At 45.3% G+C, this 27787-nt stretch overlaps 1 protein-coding gene across 3 annotated transcripts in view; it reads right to left on the bottom strand.

Annotated features, from left to right (window-relative positions):
* The window catches only part of KDM2B (lysine demethylase 2B), a 205976-nt gene extending 189056 nt beyond the window's left edge, over positions 1-16920 (bottom strand). The window contains exons 1-4 of one of the 3 annotated variants that reach the window (XM_077461976.1): positions 16527-16920; positions 5816-5960; positions 3985-4063; positions 3664-3710 (exon numbers count right to left, since the gene is read on the bottom strand). In XM_077461976.1, coding sequence (XP_077318102.1) covers positions 3664-3710; positions 3985-4063; positions 5816-5960; positions 16527-16559 — 304 coding nt within the window. In that variant the 5' untranslated portion in view covers positions 16560-16920. Of the gene's footprint in view, positions 1-3663; positions 3711-3984; positions 4064-5815; positions 5961-16526 lie in introns of those variants that run through there. The other 2 variants (XM_077461975.1, XM_077461977.1) reach the window with 2 other exon arrangements.
* Between the last annotated feature and the right edge of the window lie 10867 nt (positions 16921-27787).

Here is a 27787-nt window from a genome sequence, read left to right as displayed (position 1 = left end):
CATGTCCTGTAAAACATGGACCCTCCATGTTACCAGATAAATGCAGGTCCTAAAAAAATGTAGAGGCACAAATTCCAAGGAGCCATCCAGTGTTTAGTGTGTAGGTGAATTTTTTTGCAGAAATTTAATCGGGGCAATAGCTGGTGTTCTGTTGTTGGTATTTCAATCAACATGGCACCATGGTTGGTATGGCGTCAGAATGATTGAAGTGCATTATTTCTATTACATTGTAATAGAAATGAAATAGTTCAACTCACCATAATGCAGAATCAGTGGGAGCCCTGAGTGTGTCACTTTCCACATCGCCTGCCACCAGTTGAGGAATCCCACGCTGCCTGCCACCAGTTGAGGAATGACACTTGCCACATCCCCTGCCTGTGCCACCAGATGAGGAATGCCACATCCCCTGCCTGTGCCACCAGATGAGGAATGTCACCTGCCTGTGCCACCAGATGGGGAATGCCCCTGCATTGGTGACACTGGTTCAGTGGTCGTTCTTGAGTGAGGGAAGGAGAGCGGAGATGCAGGGCGGGCGGTGAGAGGTCATCTCTCTGCTCCCTGCCGCCCTCACAGCATACCGAGAGCGGTGATGCTAGGTGGGCAGAGAGATGTCATCTCTGCTCGCCAGCCCGCTTCTCTCATTCGCCCGCCTCTCTGATCCTCCGGTGCTCTCACCCGCTTTAGAATGTCATGCGGCCTGGCTGCACAGACGCGATGGCCCAGTAGTGGGCCAAAGCCCGGGGGTTGACGACCCCTGCTTTAAGGCATTACCCTACTCCCACCTGGAGAATTCCTCAAGTTTTTTTTAATAGTGCTGCAAAATTTACTGTGCGGCCCTGTCCAGAGCTCCACAGCCTTGCTTCAAAGAAGCCTCCTGGGTCCTCTTCATCCTGTGCATGAGTGCCTTGGTCCCATTCATTCTTATGAGGAGAGCAGTACCCTGCAGGAGGCCACCATAGGTACAGCTGTCTATAAGAATGAACGGGGATGCAGACAGTTCATGCGTAGGATGAAGCGGATAAAGAAGGCTGAGTGACTCCAGGCAAGGCTGCACATTAAAATCACTGGATTGAGGATAATCAATAAAGGTAAATACATCTCCAAAAGCTGCAGCTGTCCTTTAGGTCAGAGATGGGCAAGCAAATAGAGTATTTGTTAGGAGGCAAGCAATGGCAGCCTATGTACAGTACATTCTTCATGCCAGTGTCACTTTAAAGTTTTAAAATAGTAACTCCACTTTTGTGGAGAAGAAAACCATTCCCCCCCTGGGTGATCTAAGTAACTTGAACAATATTAACAGACTTTGTAGCAGATTGATACCTTTGGTTATTCTGAATAAATAGCTGTTCGTTTCTGTGTCAATGTGCAACATGAATATGATTGGGAATAATTTTGCAATCAGCTGCTGCACATGCAGGATTCTAATGAGAAAAGTGACAGGGTCTACATCTGTTTTGATTTCCCCATGGGAGTACATCATCAAAATTGGTTGCAGGACATGCTCAAAAATCGGACTCATCTTAGTGAAAACTTCTACAAAAATCAGTATACCAATCACATAAGCAGATTACCTTTCTAGGAGAGAGTGGGGAGGGGTGGGGTATTGTCATATTGCATTTTACAGAAAATTACAGCACTGCAGATTGAAAAGGAAAGGTAATTTTTTAAAAATTAAATTACAGAATGGCTTGTGTCGCAATTGTATATGCTATATTAATTTTTTTATTTGCTATGTTGCCCATGAAAGTGGAGTTACCCTTTAAAAATGTATGCATTTAAAGTTATTAGGTCTGACTACCAGTTGACAACTCCTTTTGTTATAATTGTTTCATGGAAATTTAAGGTAGAAGGGTTAAACCTCATGCAAATAAAAAAAACAAAAAACTAGTGTGTATTTGAACCTTTAAAATTTTAGAAGATTTACAGGAGACCTAGTGATGTAGAGAATATTCGTCAACAGTATCATTATGACTAGGGAACTGCATCCAAGCTTAAAATGTTATCTTTATACATCAGATTATATAGCATGTCTTACCATTACCCTGCAAGGTGTTAGCAATATCAGCTATTATCTTCCCGTCACTTGCCTATCGTCATCTTATAGATTGTGACCTCTATATTGGGCATGGCATCATTTCAGCTCTCCTGCACACTTTAAGAACTCCAGCTTTTCCTCCCCAAAACAGATGCCTTATATATGTAACTGAATCACAACCCCACTTTCAGTTTATGTGTAACGTGCCCATTGGCATGCTCAGCCTATTGCATTAGAGAGTGCACCTCAGAGCACAAACACACATGCATGTATATCAAGAGCAGTGAATGGGTCTCAGAGATTAGGGTCAGCAGTTTTAAATTATTTTATTTTTTACAATTTTTTTTATTTTTTGGAGCCCTGTTGGGGCACTTTGGTGAAATATCAGGGGTCTAAAGAGACCTCTGATGTCTCACATTTGAGACACAGACATTGAGTGAGGACATATATTCCCCAGTCCTCTTTGCAGCCTCAGCTTCACTGGACAGTGCATGAATGGGAAGTGCTCTGTGCTGAGCAGCTTCCTGTTCATTCACAAACTGAAGCATAGTAAACAGTTTACCATGCTTCAGAGTTAAGACTAACCATAGGAGCGATCAGTACAAATCACCCACTGTGTTCATTCAGAAAAGGAACAGGCTGGTAAATTAAATAATTTACTGGCTCCTTCCCCTGCTCTCCATCCTGAAACATCCCCGTAGCAGCCAGAGCTTTGAAGGAAGTTACATCATTTGCAGAGTCTGAAAGACTACAAAAAGGGGAATGTTATAGACTCTAGCTGCTGCTAGAAGTGGTTTTGGAAGGGACAGAGTCTATCACAGCAGGGCTATACAGAGTGTCACATGGTAAGAAAGCCACAACTAAACCTAGAATATCAGAGGATCTGCAGACAACAGAGCAACATCGTACAGGAGGTATGATCTAGGCAGAGATGGATCATTCCATTCAGTTCTAGTGAATAGAAAGTTGGAATTCAGCAAGTGGGTAATGCAGGGCCTGCTCTTTATTGTGCAGGAGAGTTGAGGGTGTGTCGGTGGCAACCATGAACACAATCACAGGCCCTCCTGCATTCAGTGGCCACGATCTGTACAATGATAATGGACAAGGGATGTTAATAGGAGACAATAGCTTATGTTCTTTGCCATATGCAAAAATAAAAAATTCTTAACCTGCACATCTATGTCAAGCTCTCACTCTGGGAATGGCAGACAGGAAAATATCAGCTCATTGAAAAGAGCCAGGACCTATCCCTACAGCTCATAACAAGTCTATTGTTACTGTAAACCTAACATATTATGCCATACTTCATGATCTGTATCATCATAACCATTACTGTTTTCTATGGCTCACAGCCACACTTGGTACCTTTTTACAAAGTTGATTACATGTGAACATCTGTACAGGTTATATCACGCATCTTACAAAACTTTAATAAAGACCTATTGAATGTGAAAAAAAACAAAAAAAAACTAAAACAAACCAGAACAAAGAGAGCCAGGACCAACAGCTTTTTCTCCTGCACCTTGCCCAAATAAATGTAGTACCTGCAGTAATCACCACCCTCACTGAGAACAGACATGGATACGCCAAACAAAAAAAAATTAAAAATAAAATAAACGACCACTTACCGACTAGTAGTTTCACATCCCTGACAGTAAAATCCTGATCTGGCATCCTACAATAGGAAAAGCAAAATGGGTATAATCCATGCAGGTATATGTGATGACAAGGAAGACAGACAATGTTTGCGTGATTGCTAATAAAAATAACTGGCTCACTCTTACAAAGATATGCAGTGTCAGGTTAAAAAAAAATTAAAAAAAGCAAAGCTTTTGAGGAAGGTTGGCACCTCCAATAGGCATTTATATTAACCAGCAACAGAAAATATATTATATATATATATATACAATTATGTGGAAATAATATATGATGCAAAATACGGGACTTACTTAATACCTAGCCCATCCTTGCTGAGAAAAAGAAGAGGAACTCTAAGGGCTTCTCTTTGAACATATTCATATGTAAAGTCTATTGGGAGAAAAAAAAAATAAAAACACACACAACGTTTTATTATAGGCTGTATACAAACTGCAAAGAATGCTCAAATTAAGTTCACACATTTCTATTGCAACAGGAAGTGAGGGGAAAGCTTCTCAGTGGGGGCATATACTACAGATAAAAACCTGACAGAAGTTCTATCTTCCCCAATCTGCCCAATACCAAAATAAAACATAACAAGTATGGAAGCTGCCATTGCTGGCTTCTGTCTGGCAGTGTCGGACTTCAAACTTATGGGCCGGTTCACACTGGTCCGACATGTGTTCCCCCAACTTCCAGAGCACAAGTCGCATGACATGTCAAAATGATTGGCTCCCTATAAGAGCAGTCAACGCGTCCAACTTGTGTCGGTCTGACTTTAAAAATGCTCCCTACACTTTTTTGGTCTGGCTTGGGTACGATTTTGGCCCATTAATTTCAATGGTATGGGCCAGGTATGGGGGCGGGGGCGTTGGCAAGGTCTTTCCTGACCTACCGGGCTGCATGCTTGGAAAAAGTCTTGGGTGGGGACCCACGCCCTTTTTTTGCATGGGGTTCCCCTTCAACATCCTCAGAGCACAAGTCACATGCCACAAGTCGGATCAGTTAAGGCGATGATCCGACTCACATTGAAATCAATGGGCTGAAATCGTGCCCAACCTGGACCAAAAGTAGTGCAGGGAGCACTTTCAAAGTCAGACAGACACAAGTCTGACCAGTTAAGATGGCTCTCATAGGAATCCATTCATTTTGACATGTCATGAGACTTGTGCTCTGGCAGTCGAAGCACATGTCAGACCAGTGTGAACCAGCCCTTAGTGACTGAGTGAAGTTTGAAGTCAGACATTTAACTTTTCAGACAGAGGCCAACAATGGCAGCCTCCATACCTTGTTCATGAGGTTTCATTTAAAGTGTTAACTGCAACTTAAAGGCAGAACTAGAGTCTGTCTCGCTCTGTTCGTAAATAAAACAGGAAAGTATATTAGATTTACTTGTTTTGAAAGGTTTACCTTTCTTCAGTTGCTTCATGATTATTAGCCTAGACCCAAATTACGGCATAAATCTCAGGAGACGCCATGGGCATTTTTTTTTTATTTCCCCCTGGAGGAGCTTTGGCAGCTAAGCACACCCTCCTGCCGGCATGCCTGGTCTAAGGACAGATGGATTCCAGAAGTACATTGCTGAAGGATTCATCTTCCCTTACTCAAGATGACCGACTGGCTTTGATACTTTAAGCACAGTGTACGAGCGTTTGCAAAAAAAATAGAAAATGTTCTTTTTTTTGGAAACGCGTGTATGCTGTAGTTATGGTTGATACCACTGCTGTATATACAACTACAGTGGAACAGCAATTCATGTTAATGACAGGCTGTAGTGCCACACACAGGCATGGCGAGAGGGACAGAGCCACTGTCAGTCATCAATGTGGAGGAGCAGGAGACACTGGCTTTTGCCCGTGTGAGTGATGCTTGGAATGCTGCACAGGCACTACAGAGTGGGAATGCGCACAGAGGGGACTCCAAGGGTGCCGGTTGCACAGAAGGTACACTTTCAAAAGATTAAAAAATAAATAATAATACCAAATATATGCAAGTTTAATTATTGGTTTTATGAAACATTTAGACTTTAATGTCTCTCACATAATCAGTGCAGAATGCTTACACTGACTGGACTGTCATACTGCATTCATTCAATGGCCACCCACCAACACTAAAGCACATAAACCAGCCATCTGTCACTACCTTTGCCCTCCATGACCTGCACGTAGTCCCCTCGGTAGTTGGGGCTGCTGACCTTCTGCTCCAGGCTGAAACCACGAACACTGACCACATCCTCCACATCCGATAGGTCTTCATGCTCGGCGTACTGCGTCCGACTGATGGCACGCTGTGGGGAGAACATATAGGGCTATAGTCACAATCTACTGGGATCAAGGATTCCAATCTATACAGTCCTCCAAACAAATATCATAGCCCTCATAAATATCAGATATGTACACGTAGAATCACCTTAGTGGCTTTTTTTCCCCCCCATGGGCCTATTGCAGCCATTCTCAACCAGGGTTCCTCCAGAGGTTGCTAGGGGTTCCTTGCATTGTGGCTGACTGACTTACCATTTGATGGTGCCTGCATAGTCCTTTAGCTGGCTCTAGAGGTTGCATTCGGACCACCACTTTAAGGGTTGCATTCTTTCTACTGACCATCAATGTAAGGATATTTTTTTTCCCCCACTGATCACAGATGAATTGACTTTAGCAAGGGTTACCCTGAGACCTGAACAGGATTGCAAGGGTTCCACTGAGGTAAAAAGGTTGAGAAAAGGCTGACCCATTGCCTTAAATTAAATACTTTCTCTAACCATATAAATGCATGCTTACTAAAATTTGAAGAACTGGACTTTGGAAGCTTTCCCCAAAAAATGCATGAGGTCTCCCTGCAGCAGAGCTTTCCCTTTTACCGACTAACCATGCCTTTTTTCTGCACAGTGTTTATGTATGGAAGCAGCCACCTTTGTAAGGCTTGATTAAAATTTCTAAGACAACTTTCACACTGGGGACATGGCCGCGTTAGTGCTAAAGCGCCGCTCATTTTAGCGGCGTTTAAAGCAGCTGTTTTCAGGGTGCTTTTAACCACAAAGAGGGGGTTAAAAGTGCCCATGTTGCAGAGCTTCCGAATCTCTGCCCATTCATTTCAATGGATACAGCGCTCCCAAACCACCCCAAAGATGCTGCTTTCAGGACTTTTCCTAATGTCCCGCAAACGCACCGCCCCAGTGTGAAAAGTCACACTGAAATGAATGGGAGGCGGTTTTTAGGCAAATTATTTCTAGCGCTAAAACGCCTGAAAACTGCCTCAGTGTGAAAGGGGTCTAAATGTTTAAAATAAAATAGCAAATCCATACTTTGAATTCAGTTCCAGGTCATACAAAACTAGTATTTCAATTCACGTTAAAAAAAAAAGTACGTATTTTTTCATGTTTTGTAGGAAACAAAAAAAAAAAAATTATATTATATATATATATATATATATATATATATATATATATATATATATATATATATATATATATATATACACACACACACACACATTTTCATTCAGGTTAATATTCAAATCCTATTTAATGTACAGTTGTGCTTGGCAGCATCCTCCGACTGATTAATTCAACCCAAGAAAATATGAATGGGCAATTAGCAGCCACATTTACCAGAGAATGACTTACTAATCCTCGAGACGGGGGGACAATATTTATTCCCTGCAGGAGATGTGATGATATTTACACAGGATATGTACTTATACCCTTTAATTAGGCCCTTGTAAGGCTATTACTACAATAGGATGCCATTAAAGTGGTTCTGCACCTAAAAAAAAAAAAAAAAAAATTTTAAAAGCCAGCAGCTACTAATATTGCAGCTGCTGACTTTGAATTAAAAAAAAAAAAAAAAAAAAAAAAAAAAAAAAAAAAAAAAATCACACTTACCTGTCCCAGGGTCCAGCGATGTCGGCGCGCTGCTGCCCCCCGCCGTCATCCTCTGTCAGGGAATCGGGAAGTGAAGCATCGCGGCTTCACTGCCCGGTTCCCTACTGTGCATGCGCGAGTCGCGCTGCGCGTCTCTTCTGGTCTCCCGCTGTGTCCTGGGAACTGTGTGTTTCCCAGAACACAACGGGGGGGGTGGGATGGCGGGGCGTCTGCCCGGAAGTGGGTGCAGATACCTGGATTATCCAGGTAACTGCACCCCCCTCCCCCCTGAAAGGTGCCGATTGTGGCACCTGGGGGGGGGGGGGGGGGGGATCAGATTAGCGGAACTTCCCCTTTAGGGTGAAGAACCGCTTTAAGTTAACACGGCTGTACTATGGGTAGGTTACCCATGCCATATCCTGGACTTCAGGTACAGAACATTGCATAGTGACTAGAAACCAAAGAGCACGTTGGCTTATATCCATGCGATGAGAAGAACCTCCCTGAACATGAGCAGCGATACACAATTCTTACTAGCTGTTCAATACAACAAATGAAAGAATTCAGAGGATAGATGAAAAGCACTACACCCCCCTCTCTCCCTGCCTGCTGCAGAGGCGCGCACACACACACTGCTAAAGTCTGTGCCCCCCAACTCTCCCTTACCAGTGACATTTCCTGAGTCCCGGCGCATCCTCGTCACCTCAGGTTGAGGCGTTGTCAGCACTGCAGGGTGGAAGCGGAGAGGCGGGGCACTCTGAGGCAGAGCAGGGAGGAAAAAAATCCACCTGCTCTGCCTGGGACGGTCCTGGCAAATACTTTTCTCAGACAAAGGGCAGTGGTGAACTGGAAGCCCCACGGTGGCAGCGGGCAGGTCTTGTTTAAAAACAGTGGTGTTAATCCAGCCCAGATGCTACCTCTATAGTTGTGGCTATAGTATCCCTGACAGCAGGTGGCGGAGTGATATTCAACTGTAAGGGATGCAGTAGCCGGAACTATAGAAGTAGCATCGGAAAATACGGCCTCTTGCCTGCTCACTCCACATTCAGTGTCTGCACAAAAAACTCTGCGCCAACTGTAAAATACACTTTCTGGCCCAAGCACAATAGTCACCAGGACAATTCAGGGTAAGAGCCCTTTCACACTGAAGCGCTTGAAAAACTGCTCATAAAACGCCAATCCCTTTTCAAGCACTTTTGAGGCGTTAGCGGTGTGCTTTTTTGAAGGTCATGTGACTCAAATACTGCTTCAAGAACCATTTTGGAGGTGCTTTTGATTGAAGTGCTTCCCATTCGTTTGAATAGAGAGGGGTACTTTGAGCACATCAAACATGCTCCAAAGATGCTACTTCAGGAGTTTTCACCTCCCCGCCAGTGCACCGCCTCAGTGCGAGAGCATTCATTGATTTTAAGGGAAACAGGTTTTGCGTCAGCATTTCAGGTGCTTTTTTTAGCGCCAAAGCGCCTCATTGTGAAAGGGCCATAACAGGGACACAGACGGCGATAAAAATACGACAAGGTTGCAATCCTTGAAACAAAAACAAAAAAAAAAAAAAACCCAAGCCTTATATATAAAATTTGACATGTTGGGTCTCTATAAAAATCCCATGTCAACGTCATTAAACTTGTGTTTAAAAGCTTGTTTAAAACTGATGGCACCCATTGCTGCCCCTCTGAAATGATCTGTGATGGATTGTTTTTCAGAAGACAGTTGACGGGCAGCTGGGTGGCGATAGGTAGTCTCCTCTAAGCCTGTTTTAACCCAGAAGAGCCCACGCCACCACACCTCTATTTCAATGCATCACATTCGCTAGCAGTACTACCTGCCTGATGTGACAGGAGGTATACATTTTGGCATGGCCATGAAGTAAAGCATCAGAGCCATGGCATGTGTACAACCCACCCCACTCCACCTGCTATGTTAGGTTAACAGGGCAGTCAGAGGGTGGTAAAACCTCTGCTCAACCACCTATTTTACCCCTACTGCCAGCATGTGAATGAGATCAACGTTTAAAAAAAAAAAATAAATAAATAAAAAAAATGTAATTCTAACTGAAGGCAAGTTTTTTTTTTTTAAGAACAAATGAAAACACTGTACACCCTTCCCTACCAGTCCCTGCTGGACTTTCCTCTGGGGATGATCAACTGTCAGGACGCCATGTAGCTGGTCCAGAGTGATTCACTATGCAGGCACTGACCAATCAGGATCGCTCTGATCTGCCCCAGGAGGTTCCAATTTAAAAAAAAAAAAAAAAAAAAAAAAAGGGGAACACTGTACACCTTCCCACCCCTTCCCCAGTCCCCACTGGGCTATCAGATGCCATGTAGCCAGTACAGAGCGATTAGCTATGCAGGTGCTGGCCAATCAGAAGCGCTCTGATCCATCCTGAAAGTGCTGCATTATAAATCCCTGGCCTTCTGGAACAGATGCGTAGGATCTGATAGCTCGGCATCCCCAGAGTTAGTCCCGCAGAAACCGGAGTATGGGGTTGGGATAATATATAAAGTTAGTGTTTTTCATTTATCGAGAAAAGGACAACTGGCAACACTATAGTCCTCAAGTATTTTATTTTGCCATACCAGTGAGTACACAGACAGTGGCAACGCATTTCAACGATAAGCCTAGTTCTTTTCATTTATTCTATAAAAGATGAACAAACGCTTTAAAGTGGGAGTAAACTCCCTTGTATAATTTTTATCTATAGGTACTGTAAAAGTGTCCAAAACATTATCTTTTAGGAGATATTTACTTTAGATGCAGCCAGTGATGTTACTGGCACAGAGCTGTGCCGTAAACCGTGACTTCCACGTGCATGCGTGACATTGCCATCTTGGCCAGATAGCCAAAGCCCACACCCCAGATGACGTCTAATGAGACGAAATGCATCAGGACGACTCCACTGCCACCAAAATTTTAGACATGCGCTTGAAACCACTTCATAAATGTACGTTTTATCATTAAAATTAATTTTGTTATTACAGAATTATACTATGTGGCCGCCTTCTTCTATTCTCCCACCATTGAACAGCCCTACCTTATTGATGAGAATCTGATACCATTTTGGATGAAACTACCCTCTTATGGAGATGAGGATCTCAGGAATATCTGGACAGTACAAGATTTCGGCAGAGGACCCTCAAGTCTTCACCCTGTTTGTCGTTTGACAACACACGTTCGTTTGACTCATAGAACGTATGTTCTTTTGAGTTCAAACTATCTGGTAAGCCTTCATTTCCACTGGTGGTGGTTTGCTGCACTACCAGTCTTCATTCACCGATACAGTCACATGTTCTGTCTTCCAGTCATAGTTTCATTGTCACAGTTATATGAGATAACACCATTTAGGGATTCATACCCCCTCATTCACTATTGTTATAATTTTGATCTAGACATTTAGCGCTACACTATTAATTACTCTTTTATAGCCAAAGCCCACAAACCCAGAAAGAAGACCGCGTGAAGATGGAAGCACTGTTAGTGGAGACATCGTGCCGCTAAAGGGCTTCGTTTTCAGGCAAATCTGTCATAATGTGCTAGTATGTGATGCAAACTAGCACATTATGACAAACTGCTCAGGGTCAGATTTTATTTTTATTTTTTTGGATGCAGTTTACTACCACTAACTCTAAATCCCAATGTGGAAATCACAACACAAAAAAGAAAAAATGCACACACAAAAGGAAATGCACACTGACAGATGACATTGCACCTGCCTATCCTTGAAAAGAAAAGAAAAAAAAAATGCATCTTTATGCACATGCAAAGATCAAAGGGTCCTATCAAACGGACGTTCCATCTGTTTTTCACCCATCCATTAACGGATGAAAAAACGGTCTAGCCATTCATTCTTAGGGGCCCACGGATTATCATCGATTTACATCTTGTTCAAGTATGTTTTTTGTAACTGGAAATCGATGACCATTCACGCCTCAAAAAAATAAAAATAAATAAAAAACAAACACCACTGACTCCTTTCCCAGCAGGAATAATTGATCTATAGCCAACAACCCATTTGATTAAATAGAAGTGGATTTTGATTGATAGTTAAGAGATGATCATAATTTGCCAACCTAAAAATTATTGATCACATCTGTTTCCACCACGTAATCTCATAATCTGCTCAATCAAAATATGATCGTTTTAGTGAAAAAGTAGTATCTCAGCACTGCCATTTGATGCATAAAGAGACACAATTTTCCGTTCTGGCCAATAGACTCAGTTTGGCTGAGCCCTGGCTCACACTGATGCGGTGCGAATTCGCACTGTGATTTTTTTTACATTGCAACGTGAATTCTGCTTAGCATGTGCTGTTTCCATGCAAATTTAGCCCTCATTCACATTGGAGCGACTGGACATTTGATTTGACCAGGTCAGATCATATGACAAGTTGCACTCTATGGTTGGCAATTGCACGTCTCATGTTGGTACAACGTCGACATTGCAGTGCCACATCGATTTAAAATAGTTCCTGGACAGCTTCTGGCGATTTAGGGTGCGACTTGCATAGACATCCGTGCATGAAGTCACACACATCTTCCAAGTCGCACTGATATTCGGCTTTGAAATAGTGCAATTTTAGAGCCGCATTCAACGTGAACAAGAGCTTCGTGCCAATTTGTGAGAGAATCTAGACAAAAAAAAAAAAAACTTAATAATCGGTGTTATGAACACTGGACTGCAAATTCAACACGGTCCCATAGAAGTCTTTGGAGGTTAAATTTGCACCTCACTAAACTTGCACAGGACCCTTTTTTGAGCAGGATCAAAATTTCACCACATATATGTGAACAGCCTTCTTCGGAAGTAATGCTTGAACAGATGTCTCCCAAGTTGCACTGACATGCGGCTTTGAAATTGTGCCATTTCAGACAAAGTTGCACGGTTTCAAAGCCACATTCAATGCGAATGAGGGCTTATTGACAATTTATAAGTGGAATGGTCGCATCTGCAATTTTATTTTCTAGAAAACCTAGGCTAAATAATTATTTTGCAGTGTTGTGATCACCGGACTACGAATTCAATCCGGTCCCACGGAAGGCTATAGAGCTGAAATTCACACTGCGCAATTTTAAAGCCACATTTGATGCGAATGAGTGTTTAGTGCCAAATCTGTGAGAGGAGTGGTCGCATCTGCAATTTTATTTGCTATAAAATCTAGGCATTAAAATAAATAAAATTTGCAGTGGTTTTTTTTTTTTATAAAATCTAGGTGTAGCACCCTCTACCAATAGGTAGGTGCTAGTAAGAATATAACAAAGAAAAGGGGGACTAAGAGGTAACAAACCTTGGGACTTTTAACGGTACTTGATACCATTAAAAGTCCCAAGGTTTGTTACCCCGTAGTCCCCCTTTTCTTTGTTATATTCTGTGTATTCGGGATGTGATATCTTTAGTTTGATTTCTTCATCTTGCTGTCTCGAGGTGTTAGTAAGGTTTATTTTACTAGGTTATCCAGCACAGGTAAATTTAGGCAGGCTTATGCTGTGCGCTAGGCCTGTCCATTTTGATCTGGGGGCTGGGAGTGGCCAGGAGTAGCAGTGGTTGTGACCACCTGCACATCAATTCTGAGGCTCCTCCCCGGTTTGAGGAGAATGATCTAGAAAAGGGGATGGGCCTGGAACGGGAACTTGTGTGTGAGCCCTGACCAATCCTTGATCGGTATTGGCAGGGGGCAGGCCTCATATATAAGCTGATGAGATCTTCCACTGGGGGGTCAGAGTCAGCTCGGTGAAGTGAGGAATGGCATGTTAGACAGTCGCAGGAGGCCAGCCCCAATCGCAGGAGAAGGCCTGGGGAGAGCTATGAGGTAACATTGCCTCTACACGGTCATTGGCAATGTCTCTGCCACCACACAGTTGGATGTCAGGTGAAACTGGCGGTACACATGGTCCAGCCAAAGTTCCTCATCAAGGACTCCGGGCTGTTGGAAGGTCGGTGAGCATTACCACAGTGGGGCTGGAGGTGCCAAGGAGTCTGAGTGAACTCTGCTAGTACACAGTCACTAGTGTAGTCTTCATAAATACACACTGTGGATGATGGGGAGTCCTGAAGCAGAAAAGAGACTGTGGGGATTTGTGTCAAATCAATGTTGTCTGCAGGCACATGATTTGCAAGTTGGGCTGGCTGGGAACAGTAGTCCATTTCCTAGAAGAGAAGCTTTTGACCCAATGGGCCTCTGGGGAGAGGTTCTGCAGGCCTTGCGCCTAGTAGCAGTGAGCAACCAGAGCCACAGTAGGGAGGCTTATTCAGAGTGGGACCCTGATATTCAATAGAAGATGTGTCCTATTTCAATACAGTAACTTCAAGTTTGTGCAGGAGGAACCAAGTTATGGGCAGAAGGTGAAAGATCTAAGAACATTGCTTTTACACGGTCATTAGTGATGTCTCTGCCACCACATGGTTGGATGGTAAGAGAACTCTAAGCCCTTGTACACACGATCGGAGATTCCGACGGAACGTGTCCGATCGGAGCGTTTTGTCGGATATTCCGACTGTGTGTGGTCTGCATCGGACTGTTTCTGTCGGACCAAATTTTCCAACTTGCCGGAAATGGTTTCTGACAAAATGCTCCGATCGGACATACTCCGATCATGTGTAGAGAATTCCGATCGGACAAAGTGCCACGCATGCTCAGATCAAATTCCTACATCAAAGCTATTGGCTACTAGCCTGAACGTAGTCCCATCGTAACGAATTTACGTCATCACGTTCCGAACGATCGGATTTTCCAACAACTTTGTCAGACTGTGTGTATGCAACAGTTTCGGACAAAATCCGACGGATTTGGTTCTCGGAATCTCCGACCATGTGTACAAGGGCTTAGATGTTATAGTCTGCAGAGGTTGAACCGCGGGAGATTCTTATCTAATTCAATTTTCACATTCAATCTTCCAGCTCTAACTTTATTCAGAATGTACTAAATACTTAAATATGATGGCAATAACTTATCCTATGGGCATCCCATATTCCTAATCCCCCCCATCAAAGTTGTACCCACCAATAAAAACAAAGCTTGCAAAAGACTGTTCATTGTCTCTGGAAGTGATATCTGAAGTCTGGCAATGGGGCGATTTGGTGGATTGTTTACTAGCTGCAACACCATGGCTACACTACATAGGCAATAAACTAAACATTTGCAGTCATGTAAACACTGGATTGCGAATTCAATCCAGTCCCATAGAAGTCTATGTAGCTGAAATTCGTACTGCACGATTTCAAAGCCACATTCGATGTGAACAAGGGCGATAATGCTTTTTTACATGACATCTGTGCTTTTCAGATCGCATTTGATCCACAGAAGCATGAACCGGGGCTAAATCTGACTGGAAGGAAAAGTTAAAGGGGACAGCGGAGGCATGCTGTCCCTCTCTCCACGGGGTCCCGGCTCTTGATTGGATAGACTGATAGCAGTGCAGCCACTGGCTCCCGCTGCCGTCAATCAACTCCAATGATGCGGGCGCTGGGGGGGGGGGGGGGCTGGCTGAATCCAGCATTCATATCTATGGATGCAAATGCTGGACTCGCAATCTCCCGCAAGGCAACCCCCTCGGGAGATTGCTTCTCCTAGTGGGTTATCTGATGCGGGGGAGGAGCATAGGTTTGCAACCTCATCCTTTTAACCCAACGCACATATTAATTACACAGGTTCTGTGGCCGACTAAGGTGGTAATTAAACTCACTTAGCGCTTAATCTGCATTAAATTAGCCTCAGAACCTGTGTATTAAAGGTTTAAAGGGATGAGGTGGCAACTCTAGAGGAGCCGCCGGGGACCCCAGAAACAGATGTTCGGGGCCACTCTGTGCAAAACAAGCTGCACAGTGGAGGTAAGTATGATATGTTCTAGATCAGTGGTTCTCAACCAAGGTTCTGTGGAACCCTAGGGTTCCTCCAGAGGTTGCTAGGGGTTCCTTCAGCATTGGGCCATTTCTGCCGATCAGATACTGACACCATTGAGCTTTTTAGCCATCTGTAAGGAGGTAATTCTTCCCAATGACCACAAGCATAACAAACATTCCTCTCACTGACCATCACACTAATGTATCATGAGTTGTAGATTTCTAGTTTTTAGAAGGGGTTCCCCGAAACCAGAGAACTATTTCAAGGGTTCCTCTGTGTTGAAAAGGTTGAGAAAGTCGGTTCTAGATTGTAAGCTCTAAAGAGCAGGGCCCTCTGATCCCTTCTGTATTGATTTGCATTGTAAGTGTATCGTCTACCCTCATGTTGTAAAGTGCTGCGCAAACTGTTGCCGCTATATATAAGCGCTGCGCAAACTGTTGGTGCTATATATAATAATAATAATAAAATGTATTTAATAGAAAAAAAATCCTTTACAATCACTTTAAGGCCATTCGTGGATTTGATCAGACGTTGATCGGATAATAAAATTGAAGTGTGTGTGGCCGGTATTGGGGTAAAGTTATTAGGATGTACCATATGCTTCATGAACCTGATCTGACCTAAATCTAGAAGGCAGAGTGTCTCCATGATGATGTAGAAGGTGTGGGCTCTGCTCAGGTTGCCGATCCCAGTCAGGACATTTAAATGCCATGTGCAGCTTTGTGTATATAAACAAGGGAGGTGGGCTGGAGCTGAGCAGGAGGAGGAGGACTGGCTGCGGCCGGGAAGACAATACAAGGGGCGAGCTGTGCCCGATCGGGGGGAGCCCAGGCGAGGTGCCCCCCCGGATGGTTGGTATCGGAGGGGAGATCGGTGGTGTCGGGCCCTGTATGGGGGAAGAGAGAAGAAACACGATCGTGTCGTTTCCTCGCACAGAGGAAAGTTGTTGCTCAGGCAGGCATCAGCCAGCAGGGACACGGAGAGCTGCACGTTCACAGATCATAACAAAGCCATGCCAGGAGCACTCCGGGGATCTGCCCCCCTACATGTGCCATCTGCACAAAGGACACAGAGGATCCTACTCATCACATACACCCTCACCACCCCCCACAGCCCGATCTACACCCTCACCACCCCCCGCAGCCCGATCTACACACCAATCTTCTTCCAGAGCCTTTCTTTGCCTCCATGGTTTGGAGAGGAGTGGGGGGGAAAAGGCTGCAGAGGAGCTCTCCTCAGTTATTCTTGTATTGCATGTCGGAGAACGGTCGTAAAAGAAAAGTTTCTGTGTCGGGCGACAATCTCCGGCTCCTCTCTATAAACTAGCAGGCTGAGGAGTAGTAGGCTCGGTGACGTCATGATCTACAGTAGGTACCATCGTTCCAGGGAGCACCGACCGCCACATGACAGGCAACTCTTACAACTCCTCACAACACAGACGCGTGGTCGCCGGGCTGCTTCCAGTGAATCCGACATTTCCTGACACTCGGGAGCCTCTCATATTAATATTTGGGTCGGCGGCGGGGGATAGGCTGACTTGTGCGCACGCGCCGTGTACGCTCTGCTCTTTATTTGTTATGACTGCTGCATGAAGTCTGCACTACTCAGCTTGGACTTTCCCGACCACTCAGCGAGGGCGTGGGCGGGGCACAGACACGCCCCCTCCGCATGATTGTCTCTGCTTGCTCTCAGCCTTTTTTTTGTTTTGTTTACAGCCTCTGGGTGACAGCAGGCTGACATGACTGGCCGCATCGGGAACTTTCATTATTCCTCATCACAAAGGAAACGTCCCACCTAATGGTGGCACTCAGTAAGCCAATCATTTCCCTATCACTCCCTCCCCCTAATCGATCAGTAATCGATAACCTATTGGATCATTCTGCCACATATTAGGAAGTGGATTTTAATTTAAAGTTAAAGTGTAACAAAAGGGAAAAACTTTTTTTTTTTGTTATGAGTGCCATGTGAGTTTTTTTTTGCTGGCTGTGTCCTCATTAGAGAGATTCACCCTATTTCTCTTTTTTACCATGATCATCAAAAGTAAAAGAATCTCACATTTTTAGCTGACACCAGAATTAAAATAGAGGGGAAATCTTACTATCTTCACATTGGTGCGTGCAAAACAACGCATAGGAATCGCACCGCATTCCTGTGTGCATCATATACAATGTCTGTGCGATGTGATTTGAGTCATACATTTTGTATGGCTCAAATTGCATTCCGCACCAGAATGGTGCAGGGCCCCCCCCCCCCTTTTTTTTTTTTTTTTTTAACCCACGCCTAAATTTTGGAAATCGTACTGCGTTTTGCAATCTCTTCCGGGGAGTCTTTAATCAAACATTGACACCCACAGTAGATTGTATGGATGCCGTGCAATTGCCAAGCGGTACAAGGAAATGCAGCGAATCTTGTGCATTTCCTGCATCGCATCAGTGTGAACCAGGGCTAAAGGGCAATATAGCTGTATTGTAGTGCTGCAGATCGATGCAAAATGATCATTCATTTTTTTTTTTTTTATTATAGTTAAGAGATGTTCAGGAAAGAAAAAAAAAAAAAACTCACCTAGGTGGATACAGCATTAATCTGCTTCTAAGACTGAGAACTGAGTGATCAAAGAGCACTGATCGCTTAGTTTTACCTAAGCAAGAGACAGTGACTCCCTGCTCTGTCCCCTCCAGCACTCACTGGAGCACTGGGCTGTGAAAGGGGTGGGAGTGGCTGGCTCAGTCTCTCAGTGGCTCGCTGAGAGGCTGATCCAGCTGCCCGTCCAGGGATCTGGGTGAATTTCGACTATAAAGTCGAGATCTTTAGCAAGCCTAGACCAGCTGAGTGACATCAGCCGACAGAGCTTTAGCCTGCTGTCGGCTGAAAAGGAATCACAGTAGTGCACAATGGGCTGCACTGCCGTGACCTACAAAAAAAGCATAGCCAAAATAGCTTTGGCCATACTTCTCCTTTTTTAAAGTGGTTGTAAACATCTGAAATGAACACAACATATCCTTCTATAGCTTGTACTTGCCTCAATCCAAAGCACCAAGTGTGATTTAAGTCTCTTCTGTCATTCCTCTATCTGCACGAGTTCCTTCCACTCAGATCTCAGATTACACTCCACTCTACTCTCTATGACAGTGGTCTCCAAACTGCAGCCCTTTACTTGCCTTTATCTGACCCTTAGGGCACTATCCCTCCCACTGGCACCAATAATAAGGTAATAATTCCTCTACTGACTCCAATGATGGGGCACTATTTTCCCCCACTGACTCCAATGATGGGGCACTATTCTTTCCACTGTTTTCAATGATGATAAAACTATTCCTCCCACTGACACCAAAGATGGGGCACTATTCCTCCCACTGACACCAAAGATGGGGCACCATTCCTCCCACTGACACCAAAGATGGGGCACCATTCCTCCCACTGACACCAAAGATGGGGCACCATTCCTCCCACTGGCACCAAAGATGGGGCACCATTCCTCCCACTGGCACCAAAGATGGGGCACCATTCCTCCCACTGGCACCAAAGATGGGGCACCATTCCTCCCACTGGCACCAAAGATGGGGCACCATTCCTCCCACTGGCACCAAAGATGGGGCACCAAAGATGGGGCACCATTCCTCCCACTGGCACCAAAGATGGGGCACCATTCCTCCCACTGGCACCAAAGATGGGGCACCATTCCTCCCACTGGCACCAAAGATGGGACACCATTCCTCCCACTGGCACCAAAGATGGGACACCATTCCTCCCACTGGCACCAAAGATGGGACCCCATTCCTCCCACTGGCACCAAAGATGGGACCCCATTCCTCCCACTGGCACCATAGATGGAACACCATTCCTCCCACTGGATTCCTCCCACTGGCACCAAAGATGGGACCCCATTCCTCCCACTGGCACCAAAGATGGGACCCCATTCCTCCCACTGGCACCATAGATGGAACACCATTCCTCCCACTGGATTCCCCCCACTGGCACCAAAGATGGGACACCATTCTTCCCACTGGCACCAATCACTAATAATTTCCCTAATACAAAAGATGGGACACTGTTTACTCTCACTGATGCTGTGACATTTTCTACTCCCATTGGCCGTGGTCTGACCCCCCACCCCCTTTATATCTGAAGCACAGCAAACTGGCCCTTTATTAGAAAGATTGGAGACCCCTGATTTTTCCACAGTGGGGTTTGCATTATGAAATGAAATAGTTCAACTCGCCATATAGCAACTTGTCCCTTGCCATTGTAGCTTGTCACCAGATGCAGTTTGTCACTGTAGCCTTCTACCGCAACCAATGGATGCAGCTTGTCAGCCACCAGAGGCAGCCACAACCTCAGCAAGGAAACTGGCATTACAGGTTTAGGAGCAGGAAACCAAAAACCAGCACAAGCGCAGTTGACACAAGGTTCCAGTTACATGAGAATCTGGAGGTGGATTCTACAGTGGTGATGTGGCTGATGTCAGCAAGCCACGTCTGTGCTCGCCCGCTAATCACCTCCTTCAGTGCAGCCTGGGGCACCGATCTGCAGCCTGGAGTTTGGGGAGCCCTGCTGTAGAGGACAGAAGGCTGCAGATAAACGGCTACAACTTATGTAGGAGAATTTGTTTAATCCCTGTGTATCACCTGAGGCCAGTCACTTCACTGGGTATATGTAAGGGTTTACAACCACTTTCAGACCACAACCAGATTCTGATGCCAGACCAAAATTTGCAAATGTCTTTCACATTCATGTTAGGTTATAATGGTATACAGGACAAATAGATAGTGAATCTCCCTTATGAGGGCACAGACAGCAATAAAAATCTGACAGGGTTAATAACACCTCTACACTCTTTCCAAAAAAAAAAAAAAAAAAAAAAGTTTTTCCTTTTGTAGCGCTGACATCCTTGCTTATTGATGTGGTTATGTATATTTTAATGCAAAGTTAATGGACACTACTGTGGTTCCGTACCAGAGCCATCTAGTGACCAAATATGGGTAACGCACCTGTATATTATTAGCTGAGAACAACCTAAAGAAAAGGACAGGAAGTGACTGTTGTTTTGATTGAGAAGGGTTGACCTTGTTACCCAGGAGTCTGTGTGACCTACCCAAGAACACTCTATTACGCAGTGCCTGCTGGGTAGGGGATAAAAAGGACCGAATCGGCCATCTTAGGTCTCTTGGGATCACGTTGCCTGCGCGTGCCGATCTGTGGGGAGGCTTCCCAGAGACAGAGGCCTCTAGCCATCGCGGCAAGCTACAGTCACCAGACTAAAGTGATCACACAGAACTCCGATCCAGTTGGTGAGCGGGATACGGCCCACCGTTTGTTAACTTTTGCACGCAGTTAGACTCAAATACAGGCCCTGCTGGAATCTGTGGTTCTGCAGAAGAGTAGCAGAGCAACTGACACTGAGCAGGCTTGAGGCCTATCTACGTTGGTGCCTCAAGCATTGTAGATAAGTGTATTACATTGCACCACAGCTTTGTCAAAGGGGATTGAGTTAAGTTAGTGGGGTTTCTCGGTAGAGTGCAGGCCCAATTCAAACCAGCAGCTCCTTCAGGGGTCAGCACTTCACTTTACTTATACATTAAGAAACAATAGCAATTTACCAATCGCATCTGTTTCCACCATGCAATCTCATGATGCATGGTGCAATGGTATTTTTTTCAATCTATAGTTAAAGTAGAACTAATGCAAAACCTATTTTTTTTTTGGACAGAGTATGGGGGGATTATAGCCACTGTCAGTTTTTTCTCTTTCCCATCTGTGTCCCATTGGGGGATTTCCTTTCACTTCCTGTTCCATAGCCAAAACAGGAAGTGAGAGGAAATCCCATCCAAAATGAGGGAAAGACTGGTTGTCACCATGGTGAAGGTTTGCCCTCTATTCCTGTTCTGGTGACCACTCAAAATGTAGAATTTTCTTTCACTAGTAACAGTCACCAGGACAAATAGAGTTGTTAAACCCCCATCACGGGGGCACAGACAGCAATAAAAACCAGACAGGTGTTCTAATCCCTCTCCACTCTATCCAAAAACAAAAACACAACTTTGCCTTTAGTTATACTTCAACATGAAAGAGCACTAGGGCAATCATAAAATAATATTTCCGGGTTTGTTTTATCTCAAGGAATTCCTGCTAGTAAACTTATGGGAAAGAGACGAGTTGCCTGTAGCATGAACAAGGAGTGGCAAGCTTTGCCTACTGTAAATATGTAATTAAGATGCAAAAGGCTTCATGTATGGGCAGGTGTATAGCATTGCTCCTTCACACTGGCGATAATACTTACCACCCCCCTGATAAGTGATCCACCGTGGCGATATAGCAGTGGCTGGCATGCATTCAGGGGGTGTTACTGCCACCTCCTGGTGCCTGTTTTTTTTTTTTTTTTTTTTTTTTTTTTTTTTAACTTGCTAAATAGAATATTTTTACATTGCAGGACCACACCCTTACTGCGATCCAAGCGTTTGGTTCACAGTTGTGATGCGTCCCTATTGATCTCATTAAGCGCGTTTGACAAGCAGTACCAACCAGCCCGAGTCAAAATTCCTGCCCTATGAAGCAAAGCTTCACGGTTGGGGTAAGTGTACAGCTCTGCCAGGCTGTAATGTTAGTAATCGGGTGGGAGTTCAGGTGGAGGTGAAACTACAGCTCAGCCACCTATTATCGCCCCCCATCCAGAGTTGATCAGAGGTAGCGCCTGCCATGGACTTGTATAAGGTACAAATCTGACAGCTGTTGCCGATAGCCGCAGCTGCATGCACACAGCGTGTGCAGGCAACATTTAGACAGGGCCAGTACTAGACTATTCTGCGCCCTAGGCAAGACCAGCCCTTTGCATCACCCCAAAATAATATCACTTCAAAATTTTTAAAAACAGCAGAAAATGACCTAATACAAGCACACTCCATGCATTCCCCTTACAACCCCTATACCTGCAGCACATGCTATGCACTCCCCATACACCCCCTATACCCGCAGCACATTCCATGCACTCCCCATACACCCCCTATACCCCCTATACCCGCAGCACACTCCATGCATTCCCCATACACCCCCTATACCCGCAGCACACTCCATGCATTCCCCATACACCCCCTATACCCGCAGCACACTCCATGCATTCCTCATACACCCCCTATACCCGCAGCACACTCCATGCATTCCCCATACACCCCCTATACCCACAGCACACTCCATGCATTCCCCATACACCCCCTATACCTGCAGCACACTCCATGCATTCCCCATACCTGCAGCACACTCAATGCATTCCCCATACACCCCCTATACCCGCAGCACACTCAATGCATTCCCCATACACCCCCTATACCCGCAGCACATTCCATGCATTCCCCATACACCCCCTATACCCGCAGCACACGCCATGCACTCCCCATGTTCACACAGCCACATGTAGAGCCCGCCAGGAAGTCGGCAAGGCGCTGCGCTAATCACAGGCAGCGAGACATTTCCCGATCTCTACAGCCTCGCATCAGGACAATGTCTGTGATTAGCGCAGCACCGTGCCAATTTCCTGGCGGGCTCTGCACGTGAGCTGTGCGAACAGCAACACAACCCCAGCACAAGCCATGCACTCCCCATACACCCCCTTTACCCGCAGCACACGCCATGCACCCCTATACCCCTAGCACACTCCATGAACTCCCCATACACCCCTAGCACACGCCATGCATACACCCCCTTCACCCGTAGCACACTCCATGCAGTCCCCATACACCCCCTATATCCCTAGCACACTCCATGCATTCCCCATACACCCCTTATATCCTTTGCACACCCCATGCACTTCCCATACACCCCTAGCACACGCCATGCATTCCCCATAAACCCCCTTCACCCGTAGCACACTCCATGCAGTCCCCATACACCGCCTATACCCCCTATATCCCTAGCACACTCCATGCATTCCCCATACACCCCTTATATCCCTTGCACACCCCATGCACTTCCCATACACCCCTAGCACACTCCATGCAGTCCGCCTACCCCCCTAGCACACTCCATGCAGTCCCCATACACCCCTAGCACACTCCATGCATTCCCCATACACCCCTTGCACACACCAAGCATTCTCCATACACCTCCCATACACCCCCTATACGCCTTGCACACCCATGAATTTCCCATACTCCTTCCGCACCTCATGCATTTCCAATACACCTCCTATACTCCCTGCACACCCCATGCATTTCCCATACACCCTGCACACCCCATGCATTTCCCATACACCCCTATACACCCCACGCATTTCCAATACACCCACTATACTCCCTGCACACCCCACGCATTTCCAATACACCCTCTATACTCCCTGCACACCCCATGCAATTCCAATACACCCACTATACTCCTTGCACACTCCATGCATTTCCCAGACACCCCCTATACTCCTTGCACACTCCATGCACCCCCCTATGCCCCTGCAGCACACTCCATGCATTCCCCAGACACCCCCTATGCCCGCAGCACACTCCATGCATTCCCCAGACACCCCCTATACTTGCAGCACAATCCATGCATTCCCCAGACACAACCTATGCTCGCAACACACTCCATACATTCCCCATACGCCCCCTAGTCTCACAGCACACTCTACGCATTCCCCATACATCCCCTATACTCGCAGCATACTCCATGTAGTCAGCAGTCCTCTATTCTCCTAATTTTTCAGGGGTCTCTACGTGCCTCGTCCACATATACCATTCTGAACCTCATCCATAATGATATCTGGGCTGTAGTAGCTTCTCCCTGACATGTGACCCACCTGACACACCCATCCCTCTGATGAGCAACTTACTCACAAAGTTTTGGAAAGTTTTTTTTTTTTTTTCTTTTTTTCTTTTTTGTGTTTTCTCCATACAAAACCTTGCATTCTTGGAAATGTAGTTCTGAGCTGTAAAAATAAAAATATAAAAGGTACTTGTGCTTTACTCAATGTGTGGATTACCAAAGATAACAAAAATAAGGTGCAATAGTGAATATAAAGCTGCTAAACTCCTGTAGCGTCACCAATACTAATGATAAATTGAAATAAATAAGATGGAACAGCGCTATATAAATACCAAATAAATATTGTGAATATAGCTGAATATGGCACTGACTTAAATAATCAAAATGCAATATCAAAATAAAGTGCATGAATAATAATTGTAGCACCCTCTACCAATAGATAGGTGCTAGTAAGGTAATTTTACTAGGTTTATCCAGCACAGGCAAATTTAGGTAGGCCTATGCTGCAAGCTATGCCTGTCTGTTTTGATCTGGGGGCTGGGAGTGGTCAGAGTAGCTGTGGGCGTTACCACCTGTGCTCTAGCTCTGAGGCGCCTCCCTTGTTTTCAGAGAGAAGGTTCTGTAAAAGGCGCTGGGCCTAGAACTGGAGTGGCAGGCAGCTTGTGTGTGAGCCCTAACCAATCCCCATCAAGATTGGCAGGGGGTGGGCCTCATATATAAGCTGAGGTGATTCTTCACAGGAGACAGAGTCGGCTGAGAGAAGTGAGGGATGGCATGTTAGTCAGTCGCAGGAAGCCATCCCCACCTGGGGGGGGGTTGTGCCAATTGCAGGAAAGGCTCAGGGAGAGCTGTGAGGAAACATAGGAAACATTTCCTCTACATGGTCATTGGCAATGTCTCTGCCCCCACACGTTCAGACGGCAGGGAACTCCTGGAGCAGAGGGGCAGGTGAAACTGGCAGTACACATGGTCCAGTCAAAGTTCCTCATCAAGGACTCAGGGCTGTTGGAAGTTTGGTGAGTGTTACCACAGTGGGGCTGAAGGTGCCAAGGGCCGGAGTGCCAAGGAGTCTGTGAAGGGAACTCTGCTAGTACACGTCACTAGTGGAGTCTTCATCAATACACGCCGTGGATGATGGGGAGTCCTGGATCAGAAAAGAGACTGTGGGGATCTGTGTCAAGTCGATGCTGCCTGCGGGCACGTGATTTGCAAGCTGGGCTGGCTGGGAACAGTAATCCATATTTCTTAAACCCCATACACACTATCAGATTATCTGCTGATTTCTTTCTTCAGATTTACCAAAACCACATAATATGAGGTCAAACCTTAGGCGATTCAATGTGTATGCAATCAGGCAGGCCCTTCTACTACATGGTTTTGGTAAACCTGAAGGAAGAAATCAGCAGATAATCTGATAGTGTGTATGGGGCTTTAGAAGATATGCTTTTTAAACCACTGGGCTTCCGGGGAGAGGTTCTGCAGACCTAGTGGCAGCAAGCAACCAGAGCCACACAGTAGGGAGGCTTATTCAGCGTGGGCCCCTACCATTCAACAGAAGAGGATGTGTCATATTTCAATACAGTAACTAAGTTTGTGCAGGAGGAACCAAGTGTGCAGGAGGTGAAAGAGATCTAAGAACATTGCTTTTACACAGTCATTAGTGATGTCTCAGCCACCACCTGGTCAGATGGCGGGGGAACTCTTAGATGGAATAGTCTGCAGAGGTTGAGCAGCAGGAGGAACAGTCTGCATGGAGATTCAGGAGGAGATTCATACCTAAATATGCACATTATATCTTCTGGCTCTAAATTTATTCAGAATGTACTAAATCCTTTAATATGATGTCAATAATTTATGCTATGGGCATCCCATATTCCTAATTCCTATCCAAGTTGTACCCCCCAATAAAAACAACAAAAACAAAGCTAACAAAAAACTGTTCGTTGTCTCTGGAAGTAATGTATGAAGTCTGGCAGTGGGGTGATTTGGCGCATTGTTTGTTATTAGCTGCAACACCATGGCTACATAATCAATAGATGTGCAATAAAAAGTAGTTTCCAAAAGTGTATAAAAATTATCAATGTGCAATTATAAATCAATATTTCAATCACTATAGGTATTAAGTCCAGTGCATAAAAGTGTATATAAATAGTCTCTTTGAATGTGGAAAGACTGTGCAAAAAGGTGCATAAAGTGTCCAAGTGCAGATAAAATTCAGGGTGATGTGATCACACTTGTTGCCCCCTTTCACAATCCGCACACTGTGTGCCCCAGCCTCTCACCTCCAACGAAGACCCCAATGGGTCTAATCACACATCTGTGTGATCCTCAGTGGCACTCTCCACTCTGATTAGGAATGACACAGTGAAACAGAGGAATGGCTGTAGCTGCAGATAGTGAAAGGCTCCTCTCCTATATGGTTCGTCCTTATAGAGAATAGAAGAGCGTCATCTGCTGGAGGAGTGAAGAATTAGTTAAGTAAAAATGCATTTCTGTACCCTAGACAGAAGCAAGCATTTACCCTGGCAGTAGAGGTGCAACCCCACTGCAAGGGAGGGATAGAAGGTTTCTTGGAGAGTTGAACACACCCATCATGAGAAAAGTATAGGTGTTACCTGACCTGTTCCTGATTTCATTATTTTGGAATCACAGATGCAAAGCAAGCCTGTAACTAATAAAAGGTCAGCCAGCCGGTAGAAGTTTATACAGCATATCTATACTTTTCCACATCGGTGATTCAGAAGTGTATAAGCATCAGCCAGGAAGACATCCCAAGTCTCCCGCGAGTTGCGGGAGCCTCCTGCATTTGGCTGTAGGCTCACAGACACCTGCGAGCGATTGGGTGATCTCCTGGACTGGCTACTTGGAAATTTCTGTCCTGGGGCTGCTTTAAGTTGTGGCTGTGACCGCCTCATATTTTGGAAAGCGATGTGGCTGCGATACACCTCTAGAGGTCTAGCAGTGGCCTGCGGTGTTTGGGAGTTGACGCCATTTTGTTGTAGCCTCCGGCTCACTGTTGGGAGTAAACCTGACAGTTTCTGCGGCTGTGGAGGCTCTCAGTGGTGGAGTGGCATGGCGAGGATCTTCAGAGGCTTGAAGGGCTTGTGAGATGCGGTGCAGGAGTGCGGGGGGCTCTGGTCGAGGGCTCAATTCCCAGCAGGCATGCAGAGCCCTCGGCCTATGGTAATACATGCACATTAAGGCAGACAAGTTATTTAAATAGCCTGCCAAAGCACAACAACCAACTATTGTGGTGATCTGCATTTGGGTGTCATTTAAAAAAAAAAGGAAACCTATTGGGTGTGCTTGGTGTACTACTTTGCATTGCAGTAACATGTGAGTTACACAAAGCATAGGGGTAAGCTTGATCTTAAAGTGGAGTTCCACCCAAACATGGAAGCGCCTCTTACCTGAAATTAGTTTTTGCAGGTTGGGATGTCTGGTCAGGTACCTAGCATTTTCTGAAGAGAAGTCAGCAATGCCTGCTTATGAACCAGAGTGGCAGCGTTACGTACACATTTTGGCAGATCGTTGCTGGTGCCGGGGGCGAGGCACTATATTTGTGAGTGGCAAAGTTTACATTTAATGTGGAGATTTTAAATAAACGTTTTTATGCTATGTATGCGATTCTCTGGCTTCCTTTCAATTGAGGAAGAAACCAGTCAATTATTGGTCC

The sequence above is a fragment of the Lithobates pipiens genome, unplaced genomic scaffold, assembly GCF_037356315.1.
Source record: "Lithobates pipiens isolate NorthernLeopardFrog02 unplaced genomic scaffold, aLitPip1_a1.2 Scaffold_3, whole genome shotgun sequence".
NCBI classification, from domain to species: Eukaryota; Metazoa; Chordata; class Amphibia; order Anura; family Ranidae; genus Lithobates; species Lithobates pipiens.
The sequence above is the reverse complement of the archived record's forward strand: the minus strand, read 5'-3'. Positions and strand labels throughout refer to the sequence as shown.